This window comes from Caenorhabditis remanei, chromosome X (assembly GCF_010183535.1).
Source record: "Caenorhabditis remanei strain PX506 chromosome X, whole genome shotgun sequence".
Taxonomy (NCBI): domain Eukaryota; kingdom Metazoa; phylum Nematoda; class Chromadorea; order Rhabditida; family Rhabditidae; genus Caenorhabditis; species Caenorhabditis remanei.
The window spans coordinates 5,704,243-5,729,328 of NC_071333.1; the positions used below are offsets into that span (position 1 = coordinate 5,704,243).

At 35.5% G+C, this 25,086-nt stretch overlaps 8 protein-coding genes across 8 annotated transcripts; 2 read left to right on the forward strand and 6 right to left on the reverse strand.

Annotated features, from left to right (window-relative positions):
• Window positions 1–3,636: 3,636 nt before the first annotated feature.
• On the forward strand, window positions 3,637–4,445 carry GCK72_023085 (uncharacterized protein; the record flags this gene model as incomplete). The annotated part of the gene is made up of 4 exons (XM_053735226.1): window positions 3,637–3,765; window positions 3,816–3,907; window positions 3,953–4,020; window positions 4,066–4,445. The coding sequence occupies 4 exons, from the start codon at window positions 3,637–3,639 to the stop codon at window positions 4,443–4,445; spliced, it is 669 nt and encodes a 222-aa protein (XP_053578792.1).
• Window positions 4,446–5,286: 841 nt separating this feature from the next.
• GCK72_023086 (uncharacterized protein) lies at window positions 5,287–6,727 on the reverse strand (the record flags this gene model as incomplete). The annotated part of the gene is made up of 8 exons (XM_003103261.2): window positions 5,287–5,631; window positions 5,683–5,785; window positions 5,973–6,039; window positions 6,090–6,154; window positions 6,202–6,255; window positions 6,313–6,464; window positions 6,512–6,610; window positions 6,662–6,727. 8 exons carry the CDS (start codon window positions 6,725–6,727, stop codon window positions 5,287–5,289), a joined length of 951 nt encoding a protein of 316 aa, XP_003103309.2.
• A 3,209-nt stretch (window positions 6,728–9,936) lies between these two features.
• Window positions 9,937–10,642, forward strand: GCK72_023087 (uncharacterized protein; the record flags this gene model as incomplete). The annotated part of the gene is made up of 2 exons (XM_003103314.2): window positions 9,937–10,100; window positions 10,153–10,642. The coding sequence occupies 2 exons, from the start codon at window positions 9,937–9,939 to the stop codon at window positions 10,640–10,642; spliced, it is 654 nt and encodes a 217-aa protein (XP_003103362.2).
• A 1,266-nt stretch (window positions 10,643–11,908) lies between these two features.
• Window positions 11,909–12,989, reverse strand: GCK72_023088 (uncharacterized protein; the record flags this gene model as incomplete). Its single annotated transcript, XM_003103306.2, has 4 exons — window positions 11,909–12,012; window positions 12,061–12,134; window positions 12,209–12,419; window positions 12,473–12,989. 4 exons carry the CDS (start codon window positions 12,987–12,989, stop codon window positions 11,909–11,911), a joined length of 906 nt encoding a protein of 301 aa, XP_003103354.2.
• A 616-nt stretch (window positions 12,990–13,605) lies between these two features.
• On the reverse strand, window positions 13,606–14,718 carry GCK72_023089 (uncharacterized protein; the record flags this gene model as incomplete). Its single annotated transcript, XM_003103206.2, has 4 exons — window positions 13,606–13,757; window positions 13,804–13,877; window positions 13,927–14,137; window positions 14,187–14,718. 4 exons carry the CDS (start codon window positions 14,716–14,718, stop codon window positions 13,606–13,608), a joined length of 969 nt encoding a protein of 322 aa, XP_003103254.2.
• A 472-nt stretch (window positions 14,719–15,190) lies between these two features.
• GCK72_023090 (uncharacterized protein) lies at window positions 15,191–17,341 on the reverse strand (the record flags this gene model as incomplete). Its single annotated transcript, XM_003103346.1, has 9 exons — window positions 15,191–15,226; window positions 15,275–15,394; window positions 15,446–15,518; window positions 15,565–15,686; window positions 16,259–16,369; window positions 16,416–16,523; window positions 16,573–16,752; window positions 17,089–17,190; window positions 17,237–17,341. The coding sequence occupies 9 exons, from the start codon at window positions 17,339–17,341 to the stop codon at window positions 15,191–15,193; spliced, it is 957 nt and encodes a 318-aa protein (XP_003103394.1).
• Window positions 17,342–19,088: 1,747 nt separating this feature from the next.
• Window positions 19,089–21,365, reverse strand: GCK72_023091 (uncharacterized protein; the record flags this gene model as incomplete). The annotated part of the gene is made up of 6 exons (XM_053735227.1): window positions 19,089–19,208; window positions 19,260–19,348; window positions 19,438–19,456; window positions 19,512–19,640; window positions 21,060–21,131; window positions 21,300–21,365. 6 exons carry the CDS (start codon window positions 21,363–21,365, stop codon window positions 19,089–19,091), a joined length of 495 nt encoding a protein of 164 aa, XP_053578793.1.
• Window positions 21,366–23,740: 2,375 nt separating this feature from the next.
• On the reverse strand, window positions 23,741–24,926 carry GCK72_023092 (uncharacterized protein; the record flags this gene model as incomplete). The annotated part of the gene is made up of 4 exons (XM_053735228.1): window positions 23,741–24,003; window positions 24,050–24,676; window positions 24,722–24,818; window positions 24,864–24,926. 4 exons carry the CDS (start codon window positions 24,924–24,926, stop codon window positions 23,741–23,743), a joined length of 1,050 nt encoding a protein of 349 aa, XP_053578794.1.
• Between the last annotated feature and the right edge of the window lie 160 nt (window positions 24,927–25,086).

Consider the following 25,086-nt stretch of genomic DNA (forward strand, 5'->3'; position numbering starts at 1 on the left):
AGAATTACATCGTAATCTTGCGATATTTAAATTATCGACAATATTGATAAAAACGAGAGTTTTACTATGTTTACTGTACGCCATCATCTACTTTGACATGATCCGTGTTATCTTCTTTTTTTGTGTAAACCTTCTTGCAAAGTAGTGGAAATTTCTTCAACTTAATATAATCTTTCTTATTGACAAATTTTTTACCAGCACAAATAAAAAGTAAAACATAACATCAACCACGACCCATTAATATGACTAAAAGTAATCACCGTCATTCTAATTCACAGTTTTCAATGGTTTGATTTTCAAGTGACTAGATTTTTTTTCCATCTTGCATTTAGATTTCAATACGAGTAAAAATGAGATAGAGTTTCAAGGAGAATTGTAGCGAGCAAAAATGTTTATATGTGAGTACACATTCACGAAAGAGTCTCAGGAATTCAAATACACGTTTTTGAACATGTATGAATCGGAAATCAACACTGTACACTTTCTTTTTTTCCTCTTCCGTTCAATTCATTTTATAAGTTATTTTTCCTTATTTATCGTCACAAACAACTATTTGACAACCACGAAAATGAATTTGGAAAAGCATGCTTCTTGGTATTATTTGTTAAAATTCAGTCTTGTGCAACAGAGTTTTTCTCTATTTAACAAAATGATTCAATTTTTTTAAAGTTCCACATCAATTTTGCTTAGCTACTACAAACATCGAGTGCTTCCAGTAACTTTTTTTCCGTCGCGTTTTTGCACTACTCAATGTGTGAGTCACATATTAACATACACCTTTTTCTATCTTCTGCTCTTCTCATGTTTTTGCCCATGATTTTTATCATCCGAACAGAATCGGAATATTGAATGTGCTCTTGACAGTCAGCTTTCGCTACGGTACCAATAGGTCGAAAATCAAAGAGTGTGAAGGATCCTGATTGCTCTTCTTCATTTACTTCAAATCATCGTCATCGCAACCGGTATCGCAATCATTTTCGTACTCGCCGTCACGCTTCATCCAAAACGCAAATGAGGAATAATCACATTCTGATTACATACAATATTAATATACACTGTTTTTTTCCTGAATCGACTATATCATATGATTTTGGATTGGTGAATTGATAATACTGTTAATTAAACTTTTGTCTCTCTTCCCACATGAATTCCCTTTAACTCTGTGTGATAAATATACATGACGTTCGATTTCATCAAACTCTACATGCGTCAGCAAGTCTTAAATTATATGTAATTAAACTAGAAATGCCTTCAATATTCTCAAAATATATTTTTCTCCAAAAATAAATAAAGGTATTTCGATCCAGATAATGCAAACAACAACGATTGTGCAAAACCAAGATTTGAACATGGCTTAGCGAAACCACGGTTCAGACAATGAAATTGGCAAAACGCAAAATCTCAGCTAGAAAAAGATGTAAGACAATTGGCGTGAAAGTCATATAAGCTGGGTCATCTTGAATAGACGATCATAATTGGTCAAAAGATGGATAAATTTTAATTTTGTCATTTTTTCTTCAGCTACAACACTATGATGACGGTATATTTAAAACCAGGAACTTTTTATTAGTTGTTTTCTACGTCTCAAACCCACCAATTTTGTTATTTATGTTTATATTGCACATGTTTGTTCTGATCTCTTACTATAGAGAACAGAACAACCAGTTGTCAGCTTCGAAAACGAAAGTAGTACTATGTGAGGGGCGGAGCATGGATGCAGCAATCAAATCTGAAGGATAGAACTCGGAGAGGGGCAATAGATTATAATTATTAGGAGTTCTCTTCCCGTTTCTTTTTTCGGAACTTTTTTTTCTTTTCTCACTTCTTCAGCCTACACAAGTTTTTTGTCAATTAGCAAGTTTAGTGGTATCATGGGCAACGCCGTTCGCTACGTGAAAGAGTGTTCAAAAACATCATCTGCAACAGTGAAATCCCTTGTGCCAATGGAGGTAATATTCCAACGGTGTCCATCTCTGACAACTTTTCACTTTGCAGAAAAAAGCAGTGTCATTGCAGCCAATAAACGCTTCAGTGAAACCCGACTTATCAAAAGTAAGAGTTGGTTCACAGGCAACACATCAGATAGTGCCAGCGACAAAAATTGATTTTGTCCTACATTGCATGCATATTGTCTTGATATTCATCTTCCAACAGAAGAATTCTCACATCATTCAATTTTCAGATCAAAATCATACAAGAACGCCCTAAGGATGACCCAGTTTTAGAACCGTTTGATTCATCACAGCTTTGTCACATCTGAACCTGGTCAACATCAATTGGAACTTTGCTACGAATTCATAAAATGTGTTTGTCTCACTTAACTCTTCCTTTCATCGATACGCTCATTTTTCACTAATTGCTCTAATATCTATCCACTTTTTCACACAAACTACCATTCATGTAATTTTATTTCTCCTCAATAAATAAATCGTATAAATAAAATCGATAGATTGCGATACAGTGATCTGCCAACAATTTTAATATTTTCAACGTTGTTGATTTCTCATTTCTTGATCTGGACTTGATCTTATAATTGGGGTCCATATCATCCAAAACGACTTTTTTATTGCTGAACAGTTTTTTTGTCAACATGAATGAAGATGTATACAATTATGTTGAACTATGAACTCGAATATTTGTTTCGCTTTTGTCATATTCATTAAAAAATATATCAATGCTACATGAGTGGGCGTGACCACGCCTAAGACATGATCTGGATATAATCAGAAAATAGGATTATTAGCTAGTGTATGTTATTATCTTACCAAGACAAGCACATAATTAATCGTGTTGGTCAATTTTGTTACCAGTAGGATATTGGATACAATTTCGCCCTCTTGGCATACCCCTGTTCCCAATTTTGACGTGTTAAGAAATTTTTGTTCCGTTTCATGAAGTCTTCTTGGCATCTTTTTTTCTTGTATTCTTAATTTCTGAATAACTCAATTTTTGCTACTAGCCAAAAAATGTGTTCATGTCTGTGTGTGTGTCCTCCGCAAGTGATTTGACTAATACGGTTCTTACACTTCCAAAAACACCTGCCGCTATTGCGAGACTTACCCTATTTTTTGTCGGCCTGGCGGTAATTAAATACCATAATTACGTGAATAACCTTAAGACACCGCAAAGGTATAATCGTATAGAGCACAACGTCAATTATGAGCTTAAAAACGTATCTGTCGTGAGTGTTCTGTCAGAATAAATTATTCAAATATAAATACTTATCTGTACAGAACTCTAGTGATGTACGCTTTTCGTAAACCCGAGATAACTGTATATCAGCATTGTTTTCAAAATGTTTTGAATTTATCTCCGTTTGGTCTTCTTTCTGACAAAAGCATAGACAAATGAGTTTCAATTATCAGTAATCACTCCTAAAAATCTGAATCATTCTCAACGCCCACATAATATTTCTCTTCACTCACGTCTACAACTCCCCGGAGATTTTGGCAACCCCATATTATCGCGTTTTTCGTGTTTTCTTCTTTTTCTATTCTTTCTTTCTATTCCTTCATTTTTGTTATCACTTATCACATAAAATTGTAATAATAAGAAACATCATCTTCTTACAGACTTGGCTATATATTTGGTGCTACAACTATTTTTAGTATTTATTCAGTACAGTTTGGTTCAAAAATGTCAGAAATGGATCAAAAAAGAAAAACTGTTCCGGTAGATTATGATATGTTTGCATTTTCATCACACCAAGTTTCTTACCAGGAGCCGGACATTCCACTCGGCGATCCAGAAGATCTTCTTCCCGCGGTGAGTCTAGCCATTTGACGGTTTAGATCAAAGTGAGTTAGGAGTTACAGCACAGAGCTTCTGAAGAAAAATACAAAAAGCACGTGGAAAATATGAAGAGGTTTGCTCAAGAACACAATGTTCACTTCTTTGAGTTCAAAAAGTAAGAATCAAAACCATTGTTCAAACAACTTTTGTTTTCTTTCAGAATCACTGCTCCGCCACCATTTCCGTCTACTTATCCAGATGTCCTCGATTCAATCAGTGGCCACTATGGTATATACTTTCGCTCTAAATTAGTTCATAAAACTCATATTCCAGGTGCTTTCTTCTTTCCAATTCCTGGATACACTTATTCACCGCCTGAAGATCCCACACCCGTCAAATCGAAGCCAGTAGTACAAGAACCAGTTAAATTATTGAAAAGGCCACCCGGACTTCCTTCTCCACGCCGTCACCCTTCTGGCAGAAAAAGACACGGACCAAATGAATACCAGCCAGTGCCTCAGCCTATTTATCAAGAGCAGCCAATGCCTCAGCCTATTTATCAAGAGCTGCCAATCATGCAATATCGAGGACGTAACAATGGCAGATGGATTGGAACTACAAGTAGACCAATTCAACAAGTCCATCCTTTTTCTCATTTCACATCTGAATATCCATCAACACCTCCATTTTTCTATACATGTGGCAATAGGTGAGTGGAAAGGTCTGTAACTTTGTTTACTTAATCGATGTCAAATATTTGGTAGATTCAAAAACAATTTTAGTTTCTTAGAACACAATAGAGAAGAAAACTTCAAAAACCATTGTTTTACAGCCCATGCGTTTCCCAAGAGCAGTGGCACTGAAAGAGACCGTTTTCTGTCAACAATCAATTGGAATACTACATCATCCAGGTTTACGTCAAAAATATTTCCATTTTATTATTAATCATGAAATTGATTTCTCACAAGTCGTTTTTACCTTCAACCATTATCTTTCTGATTCTTTGGTTTTTTATTCGCATCCATTCATACTTCTGTGTTTTTAGTTCTTATTTAGTTTGGTTGTAGCAGTATTAAAAATGAATTAGACTACAAGAATGTAAGAATTTTTAGTTCTTTTTAAATTGAATACTTTTTTGAAAATTATTATGAAATTTCAGTATTCACGAGTTAAGTTTATAGAGGTCTTCTTTGTACAATTTACTCGTTTCTATCTCAATATCGTTTTTCTTGTCATGTGTAGCTATTCTTCATTTTTTTTCTGTTTTTAATATTTCATTCTTATCGAAAACCTCATCACATACTTCTTTTTTCTGACTCCACACTTATTGTTCTTCTTCTCTACCTTTTGATACCTTCATACTTATACATATGAATACCATCAACAGTGCCACTGTTTTATTCAAACCTAAAACTTCATGTATAATCTGTAAAACATAACAACTTTTGAAATGTACTCATTTTTATTGGTTTTTCTCGTGAAAAAACAAATTATAATGCGTTTTTTGACAAAAATAATCTGCAATTGATAATTATCATATATCATTAATAATTATCATCTATTGTATGTTGGTTGCTTCGGAATATTTCCAGTAAGACTTGGTAAATTTTGAAGTTGACTCTGTTTAGTTATAACCCAAGATGCCAATCCGTAGCTCAGAATTGGTATTGGGCGAATTGGTTGTGCAGGAAAAACTGGTTGAGTTGCAGCTGGTTCCGGCATATGGGAAAAGCTTGCTGGCGGGGTAATTTGACCTGAACTGTCTCGTTTTTCTTCAACATTCATTAACCACGGTCTGTTCTGCGGATATACTTCTATTGCGTAGTTATGTAAGCATGTTCGATGTAGTTGACCGGTTGGGTTACAACGCACAATTCCAGGAATTTCTGGTTCACATGCCTGTAAGTCATAGAAAAATGAGAATTTGTTTGGACTCGTTAAATGACTCACTTCCATCATAGCCTGTCCTGAATTCTGCTCTCTAATCTCATCCATAGGGCCAACTCTTGAAGATTCTCTAGTTGGTGTAACAAACGAGTTGCCATTAGATGGACTGGAAAAAAAGAAAGTTATATTAGCACTACAAGCGTCTTTCAACCGCGCTCCAAAGAAAATTTCGTGCAAAAGTGAGAGACTCGGAGAAAAAGAGATATTTCCTTATGGGATTTCGGTGGAGCGCAGTTGTAAGAACTGTGCCGAGCTAACAGAGAAAGAAACAAACATAAACTATATTCACTCACGGTCTATCCACTTTTTGAGAAGTCAGAGTGTCAGAAACTTGAACAGCTGAAGTTGGTGCAAGTGGAACTGAAAAATGCGTAACTTTACAGTTTTCGAGACAAAATTGACATTAATACCTGCAAGACCAGCCCCAAAAACTGGTTTGTTAAGGAACTCCAGGTCGACTGGTGGTCTTCGGCGACTGAAAAAATTGATGAGAAGGATTGTACACGCTGCGATACAACTCACAAAACCTCCATATAGTGTTCAAAACCTTCAGCCGTCAAAACAGATATATAGGGTCTGAAAGAGTTGTTGTTATTAGAAACGCATACTATTTCCATTTCAAGAAATACTCACTCCGCAGGTGTTTCTAAAGCCGCTTTGAGAGCAGCAGCAGCGTGAGAAGAACCTGGTGTTTTTTTTGGTTTCGGTTTTGGCTTCGGTCTTGGTGGTGGTCTTGGTCTTGGCACCACAGGCACTTTGATATGAGGAAAAAACTCTTCTTTCTTCTTGAAATATTAGTTTTATGATATCGAAAAAAAATGAAAGAACTCACTCTTGGTTTTTTCGGAGGCGCTGGCTTTTTCTGTGAAGGAGGAGGGCGTGAACGAGCTATTTCAACAATGTCATCATTTTCAAATGGTGGATGGACAGTCTGAAAGTTTTATGGAACCATGAATAGATATTTTTGTTGAATTGAATGTACCATTGTGACATCAGATATTCGTCTCATCGGATGGTTTTTCTCAGTAAACAGTCTATCGAATTCCATTCTTGATGTGAAAGACTTTCGATCTATGAAAAACTTATTACTGAAGGATTAAAAAAAGAAGGTTCAAATTGAAAAAAAATACCACTAACGAAAACAAGAATTTTAAAAACTAAAGTCTGAGTTTTCAAGCAGAGCAAACTTGAAATCAGAAAACAAGAACCAGAATGCAAAATATTGACGTCTTCCACTCAAACAGATGACCAAATGAAAGTGCACACAGAACATATTTCTTCGTGATCTTATGAGCTGGACAAGATCTATGATATGATGAAGCAGCACTCAGAATGCACTCGGGTAATAAAATGTGAAGGAAGTAGAAATCATGCAAAAGGTGATTGGAGGTGAACGAGAAATAGAGCTTGCAACTGAGAAATTGAATTAGAAATGAGGAGAGCGATAAAGATTTTATTCAGTTAAGATCAGAGATTTCTCACTAGTGTTCATACGAAGCTCAATACGTTAAACTGATGTAGAGTACTGAAACCACAATATCATAAGGATTCAAAACGTGATGTGTAGTAGAACATTGTTTTCTTTGCTTGAATTCAAAAATAATTCAGTCATGTTTGATGAAGAACTCTTGGTCTCAAAAGAAAATAATCCTTTTCCAGTGCACATAGTCTAACTACCTACATAACATGAAACCATAGAACATTTTTATGATACCACAAGGAAAAACAACCGAAAAAGCGCATGATATGTTAGAAGTTTTGGATAAAGGCTGGATTATCCCCAGATCTAAGAAAAGAATAAGAAGAAATAAGGAAGTAAACATCGAGAAACACGTCATATTTTTTAGATTACGGAAACATTTCAGGAACCATTAACCGGAAACGGGACAGGAAAACTTTTTAAAAGACACTAGAATCGGGAATTTAAAGTTATGAGCACAACTCATGATCAGATTCTTTAAAAAACTAAAACGAATTGTTTCATTTTCTAAGTTTGAATCTTAAATTAACAGTTTATAATGAATTTGAATTACTGAATAACACAGAATGAAACAAAATTTACTGTTGAAAGATCGGAAAAGTTTGAATACACTAAAACGAAAAAGAAACTAAAAGAATCAAGTAATTTTACGACCAAGGCTCTATTTTGGTTGAATTTCCGTTTTTTTTCCGATCTCTTCATGTTGAAAAAGAATTTTGAACCCTTTCGAATCATTTCCCTAAAATCAATTCTAGTTCAATTCATTAAACGTTCAGGCTTCATTTCTTTGATGTTGTTTTAAGTAAAGATTTTTGATCATCCATAAAAATCGCAATTAATTTTTACAGAACGATTCTTATGTTTTTTACAAAGTCTTCATATTTCACCTCCTTAAAGTGTAGTTTTTTCTTGGATTAATAATATTTGGAGTTCATCAAAACTTGTTTAGTGTCTTCACTAGTTTCTTCCGCTTATGTAGTCCGTTTACAATGATCCCGACCAATTCTCGTCTTCTAACTATTTTGTTCGAAAGGCTTCAGAATTCATCGTCATCGTTCACCCTCTTCTTTATCCTTTTTTTCTCTTCTGGCTTCGTTTCTCTCGTTTCCTCTCCCACTCCCAATTTTATTTTGCTTATCACCAACCAAGCCCTCTGTCTCTGCCCAGTATGTTGAGAAAATACTTTGTTAAAACAAGAGACACCGAGAAACAGATGAATTGCTCTCCAAGCTGGAGACAGCCGACAGTTGGAGCATGTGGTAACTATAGTGATCATGACGACAACGATAGTAGAAGACGCTGCAGGGAGGAGCTGCCAGCAGCCAGCGGAAACTTTGTGTGATGCATTGATTAAATACGAGTAGAGAGGAAACACACTAAGCGTGGCTCCCATTGTGCAGCTCATTTCGGGCTCAGATTGAGAAGCCCGAGAGAAGAAAGTGAGAGAAACAGGCAAAAATGGAGAGTGTGACCGAGTCATATTCCCATTGCATATTTTCATGTGATTTGTGGTGATTGAGGTGAAAAGAGAAAACAAAGGTAAAGAGAGACTTGGAGTCAAATATTAAAGGAACGGGAAGATAAAAAATTGAAGTTCATGCAATTAAAACGAATGAATCAGAAAAACACAATAATTAACAAAACAAAACGAGTTCAGAAAATTCAAAAGTTACGAGGCTATCTTATTACAAGCACAGATGGTTTGAAAACCACTAAAGTGTGTAGTTTTTGCTGTATTATGCAAAAAATTAAATTATTTCATTCCAATTTTGAAAATATTAGTTTTACTGCTACATAATCCTTACGCATAAAATAAATAAAATTATTTTGGTCATTATATCTCTCCACTACTTTCTTCAGGTTTACATGTCACATAGGAATTGGGATAAATTACGAAAATTGTTTCCTAATAATAAATTTTTGCACATTGCTTTGGCGCAGTTTAGATCTGTTCTTTATCTTACCTGTATTGTCGCAACAAAAAAGTCCCGACATTTTTTACCGAAACGTCTTTGCGGACTTAGTGCTAAATTATCAAATTTAGCACTAAGTCCGCAAACACGCGTCGGTAAAAAATGTCGGAACTTTTTTATTTCGATAATACATTCCAGAATTTTTTCTTTTTGTTCTTTCGCTTGACTGTTTGGGAAGAACAAAACTGCATCAAATTTTCACAAGATTTGTTTATGCATTAGTGTACACTCTTATCAAATTTCATATATGCAATGTTTATCGAAATCCTATTGTAGATAAAACTATTGCTATGGCTTTTTTATTCCGAGTACCTGGCGAAAATCTTTTTTGACTACTCCGATGAATCTAATAGAGAAGCTCGTTGTTAGAAAAAAGATGACGTTGAATCTTTTAGTTTCCTTTATTGCGTAGTATGGTTTGTATTGTTTCCTAGTCATAATCTTTCCAGTATTTTCTGACTACCTGAATTTGTCAATAAACAAGTTCATCATTTGTTACCACCTGCTTCGACTACCTCCTCACTTGCGTCTCTACCCGCTACCCGCAGTATGGTATCTAAGGGCACCATATGCCAACAGGAGAGCCACAATTGCTCTCTAATCCCTATTTGTAGCTTAATCCTACCTTCTCTGTGCCGTATACACCTGCTATTTTCTCACAGTCCCCCTTGGCAAATGGTGTCCAGAGCTTTATGTATGCATGGTGCAAAAAGAGGATCAACTCATTTTTCTTAAGCTTCTTTAATTTTCGTTTGACGTTAACGGGTTTTCACTCGACTATCAAATAAATTTTTCAGAGAATCAATGGTTACGCGCGATGAAACCCAAATTTATGTTGGGAACTTGCCTAATGATGTCCGAACAAAAGAAATCGGAGATCTATTCTACAAATATGGAAGAGTCAGATATATTGACTTGAAAACCTGCCGTGGTCCATCATTCGCATTTGTTGAGTTTTCAGATCACAGGTCAGTGTTAAACATCAGATTATAATAAATTTCTAGCTTTGTTTTTTTTTAGAAATGGACCTCAACGAAAGTTCAATTTTCGTATACGAGTCACAAATCTTCCACGGCCCACACGATGGCATGACCTAAAAGACTACATGCAGTCGATAAAAGATATTGTCTTTGGAATAGTAGAGTTTACAAGTTACGACGTGAAGTATGCTATCCGAAAGTTCGATGGTAGAAAGTTCCGGTTTTATAATGTCAGTTGTTTTGAGAAACGACAGAGGGAGAAACCACCTAAATACGTGTTCGTGAGGAAAAGAAAAGAAGACGTGGAAGCCGTGATTGTTCTCGTTCCCGCTCTCGCTCTGAGCCACACTCCCGTTTGCTCCGTAGTACGTGCCGCATCTCATCTCCCCGTGATGATCGCAACCATGAACGTTCCCGTTCACCAAAACAAAGCCCATCTCGTTCGGCCACGCCACAATAGTGCGTTTTCTATTTTTTTTAAAAATATTTCATGTCAACAGTATTCAAAACTTTTTGTTCAAACGCTATAGAGTGCAATAAAGTTTTATGAAGAATTTCCCAATATTTTGTAATTTGAGAAGTTAGTAGAATTAGAAGACTGATAGAGGAGAAATATGAGTGCACTTTAATAGCCATGATTGTGGCACGCTCTTCCGGATAAATACTTACTATCGTGTTGATGAAATTTATATGTAATGAGTTTTTTTTTCATAGTAGCTGAACTGATATTCATTCACCGAGCGCAAAACTTCCTATTTCTTCCGATAGTTTATAGCAGGGACAAGCGGCAATGCCGTTGCCGGGTCGCCGACTTTTTTTTGGGCAATGTTTTATGCAGTTTTTTTTCTAAATCTGTCCTATTCTCAAGCTGAATTCGACAAATGTAATACAAAAGACAATATTTCTTGCTTTTCTAAAAAATGTTTGAATGTTTTTCGATAAAATGGGAAAATACTCTCATTTATTCAAAGCCACTATCACTGGCAAAATATAGTGTACTTTGTTTTTTTCTCCCGACTAAGGAAAAATCCTTATCATTACATGTTGCCGAAAGTTTCCGAAGTTTGCAGAAATTTGCCGATTTTTGAAATCGGCAATTTTCGGATTGCCGGGTTACCGCTCGTCCCTGGTTCATAGTGTCCATTCATCCAAGTTTTCTAATTCAAGTCTTCTCTGAAAGCAAAACGTAACTTCCGAATTCTACGTAATTTTTATGAACTCACTCTTTCGCAATACGCCAAGAGCGTTTACCAATAAGCATAAACAGAAGAACCATACCAGACGACCAAATGTCAGTTGGAGGTCCTCGGTATTCTTTCGCAAAACATTCAGGAGCCATGTAGACGTTAGTACCAGTGGGTCCGGAGAGCATAACTTCTTTTCCTTCACAAGAATAGTAAGTTGATAAACCAAAATCGGAAACAACGTTTCTCTGTCCAGAAAATCATTGATAAAAGGTTTCTGTTTTAAAGCATAAACTTCATCTACATTCGTTTTGTTTCTCATAAGCACAACTTCACCGAATTTGCCTTTTCCAAGCACCTTTAACTTTATGGTATTGCTCATCTTCCATTGCAAGTGTATATTTTTCTTCGTCTAGTTTGTTTTGTAAGAACTGAAGACTTTAAAGAAGAAAAAATAGAAATAAAAAAAATGTTTATAGCATTTAAAATTATAATGATATAATTGTCGTTTTCAGACGATCTGAATATTAATCAAGAGTGATTATATCTCAATAGTTAATGGTCAAAAGTAAATAGATTATTCAATTTTTTTTTCTTGATCAGTTGCCCTTTTCAAGATGCAGTGTTGAAATCGTGTCGATACCACGGACTTTGTTTGATTGTTGGGATAGCAGCCCGGATGGCTGGATCAAATTGAAGAATAGTCTTGATGAAATCTAAAAAACTATTATAGGAATTCTAGAGAACATCAGTCATCCACTTACCAAGTGAAAAGTCATCAATGTGTTCCCATATCCCCTGTTCTCCCACTATCCAGTACAAATAAGAGCGGTTGGTGCTAGAAATAGTTATAATTCATTATGATAAAAGTTTTATTTTTCAGTATCGAAATTATTCTCCTAACAAACTCACCGTACTGCTTTTGACCATGGTTCTTTAGTTGTGAGCATAACAATGAGCACAATTCCGGCCGCCCAAATATCGATTGGTGGTCCTCGAAAACTTCTGCTGTACATTTCGGGAGCATTGTACGCGTCTGTGCCATTGATATAGTGTAAAATTCTTTCCGACTTGTCGGACCGAAATAGCATCGACAATCCAAAATCAGATATTTTCAATATTTCTGAAAATATGTTAGGTAATTTCCAAACGAATCTATGAATATTGTGAACAAACCTTTATCTCCCTGTCTGGTGATAAGAAGGTTATCTGGTTTTATGTCATTATGCATAATGCCATGCTCATGAATACAGCTAAGTCCTTCAATTAGATGTTTGAAGAAGTACTGGGCGATCTTTGCTTTCATCGGCACATTTTCGACTAACTTGTCCGATAATGTTCCTTCAGTCGCGTACTCCAAAACCACTTGGTAGAAATCTGGAGTTTTTATCATTTCAATCATTCGAATAATGTTTTCGTGTGGAGGCAATAGACGGAGAAAATACACCTCAGTTGCCGAGAATGTCTGATTTCTCCTGGTAGATAAAATTTTGACCGCAAACTGTTTTTCCGAATGATTTTTTGCTCTCACGAGTACGACTGTTCCAAACGCTCCTTTTCCAAGTAATTCCACTTCATTGCATTCTTCTCCTTCAATCAAAATCGACTGAATTCTTCGATTTCGATTGATATTGCGTCTGAAGCGTTCAAGACCCAAATGTAATGATTGGATTGCTGGTCTCCAAAATGACATAGATACTGTAACAAACGGAAATATAAACACTTGCAAGCTAGAAAACAGAAATAAAGAGAAATAAACTGAGAGTAAGGCTCGAAAGAACTAATTAGATAATGAATTCAGATACTCGAGTTTTGGTTGCCAACAGCAACGGGAAGAGTATGTACTTCTCCCAACCTTGATCTTTGAATTATATTAGTTTTGAAATAAATTATTGTCATTTCGTCAATGGGAACAATCCGTCACTAGCTATGAAAGCGTAGCGGTGTGTCAATATATAGTAAAGTTCAAAATCTTACAGGAGCGATGCTATAGAGATAGTCAGCTTGAACAGTGTCGATTCGCTAGGTCTTCAGTAGAAGGTAAAGCAAATTCAAAATTCAATCAATTGAAAACGGAAAAGTCAAAAATGAAGTCAAACTAGGTATCAAAAAAGAAAGAAAAATAGTGATAACCGAGGTAAACTGAAAAAGTAGGAATATGTTTTCGGAAAATAATAGCTGGTGTGAGTAACATAGCAATTAAATATCTAAAAAAAAACTAAAAGAACAGGGAACTTTCAACAGGAATGCAGATACAGATAGAGAAAATAGACATTTAAAAACTACAAAAAAGATAGACTCTGTCAGGTTTAATGATGTGCAGAAACGAGATTCTTTGGAGCTACCATAATCACTGCTTTAGCTGGAGTATTAAAATTTTGCTTATACCAGTCACTCGCTTCGATTTCGCTAATAGTTGCTCGTTTGCAAGAATCACTCTCCACAATGGTCCTAATAAAACCTGAAAACAGACAAATTAAATCTTTGGCTCATAAAATGCCACTCACCAATAGTGAGCTCATCAAGTGAATTCCATATGCCGCGTTCCCTTTTCAACCAACGTTTATATTGCCGATTCTTCCTGAAGGGAATATGGATAAAAATAATTATTGACATTTTATTCTAATTACATTTTTGCTGCTGACCACGGACTGTAACTTGTAAGCATATTGATTAGAACAATTCCAGCCGCCCAGATATCAATTGGTGGCCCTCGATGGTCTTTATTGAAACATTCTGGTGCAATGTAGGGATGACTCCCGCCGCAAACCGTGAGAAGAATCTCAGATTTGTTCTTCAAGTAATGGGTCGACCATCCAAAGTCAGTTATCTTCAGAACTTCTGTAACAATAGGAAAAAAGTTGTTTATCTCTCAAATAGTTTCACTTACCTCTATACTCTTTCACGGTTATCAAAAGATTTCCAGGTTTGATATCTCTATGCACAATACCGTGAGAATGCATGAAATTGAGCCCACTGATCAGATCTTTGAAAAATGACTGGGCTTCCACTGGTGGTAGAGGTGATCCTTGTGGAATTTTGACCCATAAATCACCCACGGTAGCGTACTCCATAAACATCTTGTACGATTCTGGCGTCTTCCTCATTTTGATGTAAGCGATAATATTATTGTGGGATAGTTTAGTGAGTTTACAATGAATTGCCCACTCATTCTTCACATAATCCCAACTCGCCTTTTTCGATATTTCCTTCATCGCGTAGACAAGGTTTGGGTTCAACGTATTCTTGACTAGAACCACTGTTCCAAACGCTCCTTCTCCGAGTTGTCGAACAAATTCAAATTGATCATCTTCGGCTTGACAGTATTCAACTTGGTCTTGATCGTCACTCGAACACGTGTTGAATCGGTTAAAAGCAGCAACAACTGCACTTTTTATCGTTTTCCAGAGAATCATAATCATGAGTTGTTTCGAAATAAAGCCGGAAAAAAGTAAAAGTTAGGCGTGAGAAAAACGACAAAAAAGAGCATGCGTCGGAAGTTTACTAATCGAGTAATATCTCTGGCTGCTCTCGTAATAGTTACCACTGAAAACCATCAAAAGTAAAAGACCTATATTTCTCTTGTGCTGAAACTATCTCATATATTGACTTATAGTATCCTTTCTATCGCTTAACATCATTAATTGCATTAGAATTGTCTGGATAAAACAATGAACAAAGAAAGTGTTTCTTACCACATTCCTTACGGCTGGAGCTGAAAATTCTATCAACTTAATTCTACTGAAAACGCAACCTAAAAGACTTCGTAGCAAATTTTTGAACGACGTTTTATTTTTGAGTGAAAGAAAACCGTGAAAAAGAACATTTTAACAGGGAATGATGTGGTGTCAATGGAAGTGTGTAAAGGAGTGAGCTTCTCGATGGAATGGATTGCTATTTGGTGGGGGCTTGAGATTTTGCCTTTTTGAGCTGTAAACTTGTCTTAATTACCAGAACGACTACTTGAATTTTACTCACTCTATCTACAAGACTGCCCAAAATCTCATCTGCACAACTCAATGGGGAAGTGGTGAAGTATTCATGTTTGAGAAGTTGTTGGCAGGATGCTCGCTGAGATGGATCCATAACCCAGCACTTCTGAAATTGACAGTTGCCTATTGCTCTAGATAGGTTTAATGAGTGAGGTACCTCAAGGAAACTGATGACGTCAAGAGTGGCGTTCGGGAACATGGATGGCAATCCAGGTGGTTGAGTGTCAGTTCTACAATATTTATTTAGTGAATGTGATTATGTATCAAAAAACTTACACGATATTTTTGTATCCTCTCAGTTCAGTCATTGTTGGCCATGCCTCAGTCGTTGGAACTCCGAGAACATTGAATATTCTCCGAAGTTGATCTTTTTCGCTCGTACCGGGAAATACTGGTTTCTGAAACAAAGTTTTTGACAGATAAAAGTAATAAGATAGTCCTAAATTTAGAGAACAATAGACTGTTCTCCAAGTAACTCCAACAAAGTTTGACACTTTCAGCAGCATCTACAATCTAGTTATCTTGTTGAAAATCTTATAATTCCAGAATCTGTCGCAGTGCCTCTGCTTGTTCCATATTAAATTATAACATGTCACGTTTGGAGATCAAAGGTAAAGAGACTATCGGAGTCACCAACGTTTCAGTACAAATCCTTACTAGAGTGTTACATGCAATTAATGTGAAACACTATTCAAATCTCACTTTTTCGCACACAATGTGTTTAACTCAATAATGGTATTACTATTTAAAACTAGAACTCTCCAGAAATTGCACGCCGAGAAACGTTTGCAGAAACAGAAATTCTTCCACAATTCCAAAGCTTTATAACTTCAACTAAACATTTCAAACGTTGAAATCTTTTAGACGATGCTATTACATTTTTTCTAAAGTATCGTCAAAATGAGGATGTAAAAGAAACTTTTTCTGAAACCCAGTTCCGCTCTTTGGCAAGTATGCCAATACCACTTACTTTGGTTATCATTTCAGCCAAGATACATCCAATTGACCAAATATCAATTTCACCTTTATATGACGAAGTATGAAAGAGTAGTTCCGGAGCACGATACCAGAGAGTGACAACCTGAAAATTATTTGTTTTAATACGGGTATGATGTCACTCGGTTCACCTCATAAGCAAGAGTTTTCTGACTTGTATTCTGCGACCAAGAAAGTCCGAAATCCGCAATCTTAAGACGTCCGGCAGTGTTCAGAAGCAAATTGGCAGGTTTCAAGTCCTGAAACCTGTCGGTTTCCGAATTCGATTCGAAATCATTTCCAACTTACCCTATGCAAAATCAAGTTTGTATGCAAATATTCGACACCAATCAAGAGTTGCGATATGATGTTCTTGCTAACATGAGGACTGAACGGAGTCAAACACTTATTGATAAGATTGAAGAGATCCGTATCCATGTATTCGAATACAAACTCCGGAACGGTGCAGTCGGGAACTTTACCAAAGTACTGAAAACACTATCGATAGTTTGAAATAAATCAAGTTATATTTTTAGAAAGGAAAAATACCAAAATAGAAGATCTCAGCAAACTTTATATTCGTGCTCTTCTCTGGACTGAATAAAAATCGTCATATTGAAGCGGGCGGGGATATACCAAAAAACCTCAGAACTTATTTTAGCCAAACTTACATCACAAAAATGATATGTCATGTGGTCCGCACAGATCACAAAATAAAAAAAACTGCAACTATGTTCACTATACCGTTCTCTTTGAAGTTTTTTTATAATTTCGACCGAGATGTCCCGTAGTGGAAATTTGAAATGAATAGTCTAGATAACCCACCTTAATGATATTTTTATGGTCTGTAGTCTTGAGAACTCGGATCTCTTGAAGTGCTGACCGAAGAATGTTCTCATTGTCAATCTTACGGAGCTCCAGTTTCATCTGGAACAAAAATTAGTGGAATTTGACTGCTTAAATCAGTTTTCACCTTTTTCAAAGCAACTATTGTGCTGCTCTCAACATGTCTTGCCATGTAAACGTGGGAATATTGCCCTTCACCAAGCAACTTTATACATTCGTAACCGGAAGACATTCCTGAAATTGAAAACTCAGTTTCTGTTTGGGGTAGCTTCACATAACAAAAGTTAAAAAAAAAAGATTTTGTGCACTGGAAGAGAATAAAATCGATTAACAATAGACAGGAGAATAACGGGGGTAGTAGGCAGCCATCTCTCTCCCTCAAATAACATATGTAAAATAATGACAGATGGGTGCAGATTCATATCTCCGCTCATCGATGTCCTTTGAGCGCGAACATGAAGGGACACCTGGTCAAATGGAATGCACTAATGAGCGGAGTAAACGTTTTTCTTCCTATGCAATTACCAGATTGGTAATATGACTGTTAGATTGTTGCAAAACGGAATGGTGTTCTGTGTTTGTCAGATTATGATGATAAAACCTTTCTCCTAATGAAAGAAAGAGTCAAAAAAAAGAAAAATGGAATCTGCGTTCGGGGGGAATCGAACCCCCGTCGAATGCTTGGAAGGCATCCATGCTGACCATTACACCACGAACGCGGTGATAACTTTTGGCGGTGAAGAAAATGAAAAGAGAGAAAGTGGAAGAGAAAAGTGATGAGAAAGAAGGGTCAACAACACGTTGGCCTTCTCTCTCACTCTCTCTCTACTTTATTATTTTTTGTTGCGGCGAGCATGTTTAAAAGGGTGAAAGAAAGAAGGATATATGGGGGAACCAAAAAAGAACAACGAAAATTGAAATTTTATGATCGAGAAATATTAAAGAAAAGAAGATAAATATCACGATCAAAATTCAAAGGTCACGCTTTGAAAGAAAAGAGAATCAATTTATCGAACGTTTTCTTTTTACCGTGAGCAATAATTTTTCCATCTGAAGTTTTTTATTTGAAACTGCCTGACTGAAATTTAAAAAAAACTATTAATAAAAAGTAACGGGTTTTTGAACTGTTCTAAATCTATTCGCAGAACTTTCAGTTTTTTGCAAAAACCTGTATTTTTTATAGAACGAAAAAAAAATGTAGCGAATACAAAGACTTGTATAAAAATCACTTTCTTTGACATAATTTTTCGTGTCAAACAATGTGTATATTGATACTAACTCCAGTTCTTCACACAACCCTGCGTACCTATGCGAAAACTAATTTCCTTTCTCCTATTTGCTTGACATTATAATGAAAAACACCGCTCTTCCTTTGAAGGTGATTCGATGCCTCTCTATTCTCACAACTAGAGGAGAAAGCTGCCTCCCGTTCAACTGATGTTGTACTAGGAAGAAAAAAGGAACGAGTCTCGTGGCTGCTCCAATTTATGTATTATCTCTCACTCATAAATTTGAATTGGCTCCCTTTTTCTTTCGTTTCAATTCCTCAAATCTATTTCAACGCCCACTTTTTTTGTATAGTAATTCTTCGAATTTTGAGGGAGAATGGGATTTAAGGAAGAATATGTATTCTAATCTAAACAAAATTGTAGGATTAGTTTTTCGGTTAAAACAAATGTCTGAATGTTTTTGGGGAAACTGCAGGGCATGATTTGCAATTTTATGTGAAACATTTCGTTCTGTTTTTATAGCTTTTTCAACACAATTTCTTACGGTTTTTTAATAAAAACTTCCAAAAACAGATAGTCGGTTATTTTTACCATTTTTACCATTTTTCTTTTTTTTCAAGTTTTCATAGATGGGCAAAATTTTTAAAAGAAGAATTCATTGATAGATATTTTAAAAAAGTTCCAAAAATAACATCGGAAGTAAAATAATTTAAAACTTTTTGGAATTTGAGTTGCTGAGTAGAAATTCTTTCACTTCTTCGGTTTTTTAAATTTGCCGGCGTTCGGGTCAATCAAGAAATCGAGTTTGTGGAAGTGGATCCACTTCTCCGTAAGATCCTCCTTGACGCTTCCGTCTCTATTCTTTATTTTCTATAATGAAAATAGGTTCGGTTAGTTTTTCCAATCGCAGGTTCTACTCACCCCTCTGTCAGCCATTTTGTATCCGTTTAGTGCATACTTGACATCGAACAGGAGAGTGAACTCAAGCCATTTTTTGGTAACCATCATTTCTGAAAATATTAAGGATTTACTATTTTGGTTAAAAAGGAATTAGACTCGCCTGTGAATGCGGTTCCAAAGTGTTTGTTCAGTTGCTCACTGATAACAGTGAATTCGACCTGAATATTTGAGTATTTTCTATTATTAAATAACAGAAACAGAAGTAAAACTTACTTCCTCACTACCTCCAATATCTTTCTCATTTTTAACTCTCCAAAGACACGGTGTTTCAGATACCAGTTCAACAAGCATACTCTCGATATCATCGTTCCAAGCTGTTCTGTATTTAGGGGCAGTCGTCATCTGAAAACAAAGTAGAATGAAATGTGCAGAAACTTCAAGGACAATAAAACACAATCAAAAATATGTGCTAGAAAAACGAGGTTAAAAATTCTCCGGTCTTATTTGAAATACACGTGATGGCTCATGAAGCCACCAAAAACCCATACATAGTAACCATTGGCAACACGCGCAAATCTAAGAAAATTTGTCTTCTCTGCTTCTTGAGTCTCCTTTTCATTCCTATCACAGCACACACCTTTTCCTTTTCAATCTTTTAATCTCTTTTTCGCATGCCGAAGATGGCAAACGTAAACGACGACAAGGTGTGAAAGTAAAGGGAAAAGAGAAAGAAAAAGATTAGACAACCAGAGCGGCTCAAGAAAAATCAAATAGACAAGATTCCGGATTCTGGTAAACTGAGAGAAATATGTAAAAGATATGTAAACTAGTAAGAAAATTATAATGTTACATTCTGACACTGGCTGGGAAAGGGAACGTAAACGTTTTGTCAAACGGTTATAATTGCGAAATCCGAGGAAAACTTTGAATCACTGTGTAATCACATGAAACATGTTGTTCCCTACCTATTATCTGTCTCATCAATCTGCAGACATCTTGGTCTTAAGATCAAGTTTCCTTATCAATCCTCCTCCTTTCTCGTGTGTTTTTTTTTGAAGATTATCTGTTTGTTCTTTCCCATTACTGTGAAAAGATGGACGTCGGAAATAACAAGGGAAATCATCTCGTCGTAGATTTTTCAATGTGATTTGAATACATTTGAATATAAAATTGTCAATTTTAAGATGGATATTAAAGTTTGATTTACAATTTCGTATTGTGAGACATCAAACATCTATTTACACTTTTTTTGATCCCTTTTTCCTATTTCTGAGAGAACATCTTTTGTATTTTAAACCGCTGTATTGCATTCTCTACTTGAATATTTATTTGAGAAATGAAATAATGTACATATGATACGAATTTACAATGTGATCATCCTTATTATTGAGCCAACCCGTTAAAGCCGTCAATTTTCAATTCTGTTACAGTTTTTAAAACTCGTATGAGTTACATAAAAGACGATAAAAACCAATAAAATAGCCATATCATATATCAATTATCAAAATTGAAGAAAATATCATGGTGATGAGTGAGACACCTCAATGAACGTGAATGATTTGTTAGATCTCCATGATTAACTTTTGAACACATTTTCTCACGCCATCAAAGATTATTCATTATATTACGTTTACCTTGGAAATCTCACATTTTTCAAAACTCATATTGTAGTAACGAGTCATGTAAAAAATGTGAGATTCCTGATTATTTTGTGAGATCTTGAGTTTTATTTCCGCATTCAAAAATTGAAGTCCGGGTGCCAATACAAATGTTATTCGAACACAAAAGCCGAACGCAAAACACATTTTTTCTGAGACTTACTCCAAACATCAGATCGAAGAAATATGACATTATCAATGTTTTAGCGAACGCGACTTCGGCGTAACTAGTCAGCTGGAAAATTTGAATTACTTTTTTTATGAACAATATATGCATATGAATGTAACAGTTTCAGGCGATAAGATTGAACGTGAAACCGAAGAAAGGCAAAGATACAACAAAACTTGCTCTTTCGTGCTGAAAATTTTTGAAGTTGGTCATTTTCGGCATTTTCATACAAACATTACAGTACTTCACGAAGGAAACACCACGAGATCGCGTGATTTGAAAGAATACAATAACAATCATTAGAATTTCAATTCTGTGATAAAAAATGTTCAACATTTTCTTAGCGTTTTTGTGAAACTTTGTATACAGAGAAGAGGGGGGGGGGGGCGAAATGCTCAAAAACTGTTCATTCAAGTTTGTAATAAGAGTTGATATCGTGAAAATAGATTTTTTATTTTTCGATAAAAACTGATCTCAAATCAAAGCTAAATATTAAAAAATGCATATTTTTTAGCAAGGGAAGTGTTTGGAGACGCGGTTTTCAAACGATCTATAAATATGGTTATAGGTACAGTCGACAACGGGGAGTTCGTTTCTCCTATTTGCCGATTTGTAATTCATTGTGACAAAGCTTAACGATGAGAAACGTTTGAGAGCTCATGACTCGGCTCTCTGAAACATTTGGCAGGTTTGATACCAAAATGAACTCCCCGTAGTCGAAAGAACCTGTCACTAAATTTCTAGATCGTCTGAAAGCTGCGTCTCCAAAGACTTTCCTTGTAAGTTTTCTGATTTCCTAATGTCACTAGAACTAACTCTATTTAATTAGTATTGAAATGTAAAACTCACCACATTCAAGTCATACCAATTGCTTCCAAATCGAGCGACGAGGAAACTTCGGATTGATGAATCATATAGATGGTGGGTAAGATTGGTAGAACAAAGGTTAATGCAATGACAATGATCTTTTCATAGTTTTCGAAGTGAGGACATGTACCACAAAATTTTTGTAGCGCAGAACAGAACTAGTTATATTTTGGACGAATTGTATGATGCTCAGGACAAGTTTACAGAAATCGTTATAAGTGGTTGCTGAATAAAAACAGAAGACTCTAGATAAGAAATTATATATCTCTGCCTGGCAGTTTCTGGTTTATTTTTTTGTCGTAATATCCTTTCTTAATGATTGTTATTAGTAAATTGGAAAGGGATGAATGTAAGATGAATGAGCGTATAAAATTATATTTAGGATATTTGGAAAAACTACAAACTGTTTTAATGCTACCACTACATTGCATATGCATGTTCCTCAATATTTTCTCAAACCGTACAACCCGTAACGACAGACGTTCAAATTGGACGCGCGTTCACCTTTCTTTCTTAATGAGGGAGGATGGAGATTAATTGGGAAGCACTGGCAGTCAGCCAAACCAGGAGGATTTAGATCAAGATTATAAACGATGAAGGTAATGAGCGGTCCCGTATTCCTTTAAAACATATAAATAATACGAGAAAGAACCTAGGTAGAATATAAGATTTCCAAAGAGATTGTGAAAGATTGATTTTAATTTTTACAATCAATAGTTTTCAAAGTCATCTAGAGTTGCATGTTTTTTCAAGATTATTGCTAGAACATCTCCGCCATTTAGTGTAACTTAACCACTCAGAAATGATATCACTTTTTTCTTTTATCAAAACTTTATCAACTTAATGAATGAAAATTTGCAAAACTAGTTTTCGCCAGTTGTCATATGTATCAGATAAACAAAAAACAAAAAGAAGAAAAATTATGCAAGTGCCAAACTCAGTTCAGCTTTTCTTTTCTTGGTTCCACTTCAAACTTGTTAATAGAAGTACAAGTGAAAAACTTTCCTCTCACCAACTATGTTCAATCTGTCGATCTTTAATCAGACCATTAATCATATTATTTGGGCTATGTATGTGTGGAATAACCCTGATCCAAGATGTTCTCAATTAAAAAACTTCACTAATACCATTATTTCATACATAGCTCTACATTATTTTATACATGAACAGTTCCATTTAATTTCGTGAACGACAGAAATACAGAAAATTGATTGGAAGTCAGGTAAGGTCCCTCAGGAGACTCAACCTGATAAGGAAACCGGGTATTAATAATATAGAATAGCATAATAAAATTTTGCATTGGGAAGAAGAGACTGAATAGAATAACTATCAACGTCAGAATCGGGTTGTGTAATTTACAAGAAGATACTTTTAATTTAAAAATTCGGAAGAACAGAGTAAATTGAGTAGCTTGATTAGTTAAAGCATTCCAGATGAGTAGTATAAGCGAGAAATTGGGCGACGGGGAGAGGATGTTAATCTGGCATTGGTGTCAAGGTTCGGAAAATAGAAGGCACCAACTATGAAGTTATATAAAAGAAGTAGTTGCGCTTTGAGCCTACGGTGGCGCATAGAAAAAAGTTCGAATTTGGAGAGTCAGTAATATTAGTTCTCAATACAAAAATGAACTGAAGATACCAGGATAAATTCTTTGTTTTTTAACTTTCAGCTTTTTTTTCAGAATTTTACCTTTTTTTGAATATTAAATTTTGAATTTTATTTTTTGTTTTTGAGTTACGATTTTGAAAATATTTTTTCAGGTAGAGCAACAGAGAAAATGATAATTGTAAAATAACCATTAACGCAACTTAAACTTTATAGGCAGCTTCTATTCCATCCTTCACAAGTTTCTTGACTTCGACTTTGGATCGATTCAGTTGAAGTAAAACATAGTAGTGGATGACATCCTCGAAGTGTTTCCCAATGACATGACACAACCCAAGTAGATCTGTGAAACGAGTGGGACCATGTTGCTGATAAGTTAGAAGACAATATTGAAGGAGAGCTGAGCTATACATTTGTTGATAGGAAGCCAAAAGAAATTTCCCATTTTCGGAGACATTCGAGATAGCTGAAAAAATCAGTTGATTCTGAAGTTAGGATGAGGTGAAACTAACCAGGATTACAGAAGATGAGCACATTGACTAGTAAATACTCTTCATTCGTTATATTCAATTCTCTCAACCTTCCGACAAGTCTACATCTTATTCTGTTCTCCAAGATGGGAGATATCTTGGGTATGACCCATTCTGTCGTCGGAAGTAAATCAGTGCCATCAGGAAATGATAACGCCTCTCTCTTTGAGTTGAATGCTCTAGTAGAACTGATGAATGCACCAAGCTTGATGTAGCAGTCTTTCAAGAGATTCTTTTGGTCTTCAGATCTCAGCAAATTGACAAATGCAAACTTCTTCATATAGTCTACCGTAATAACAGAACTGTGAAATGCCCAACTATTGAAATTCATAAGATGATCTTTCGACTTTTTGATATATTCAATCTTCTCCATTTTCATTATTTCATCCATATTAGGATCTTTCTCTGCGACCGCAAGATAATTGAATAAATAATTTTTCCGATCATTGTCCAATTCTTGCAGACTTTGAATAACCAGACCGAGACACCTCTGCTTGTTTTGCTCTGTGAACAATAGATAAGAAGGAAGTGTCATTTTATTCTGAAGACACTTTTGAAAGCGACAAGACTGGCATTTGAGATACTCATTTTTTGATTGAAACGGAGGCACTGAAAACACGAAACATGCCAAATGTAATATTATTTACGACTCACAATCAAAACAATTCTCTCCTAAGTGACATTTTTTGAGAGGTTTGGTTCGGGTAATGACACGCCGGAAAAACACCTTGCAAGCGTTACAAGATAACACCTGTAACAAGAAAACTCAAAAAATGTCTGATGCCGTTAAACTCACGCTATAGTTGAAGTCATTGGTAGTTCTTCCACAGATAGAACAGTTTTGAGTAGGAGACATCATTGTGGAATAGAATAGTCAAACTAAAAATTCATCAGGAATATCCTATTTATATACTAATGAATAGGTTGTAGTCTACAATCTTCGTCACAAAGATCAAAGGACTGAAAAGAAATACCCTTTTGTTTTTGAGTACGAGAATATGCTCATGAATCAGAAAAAC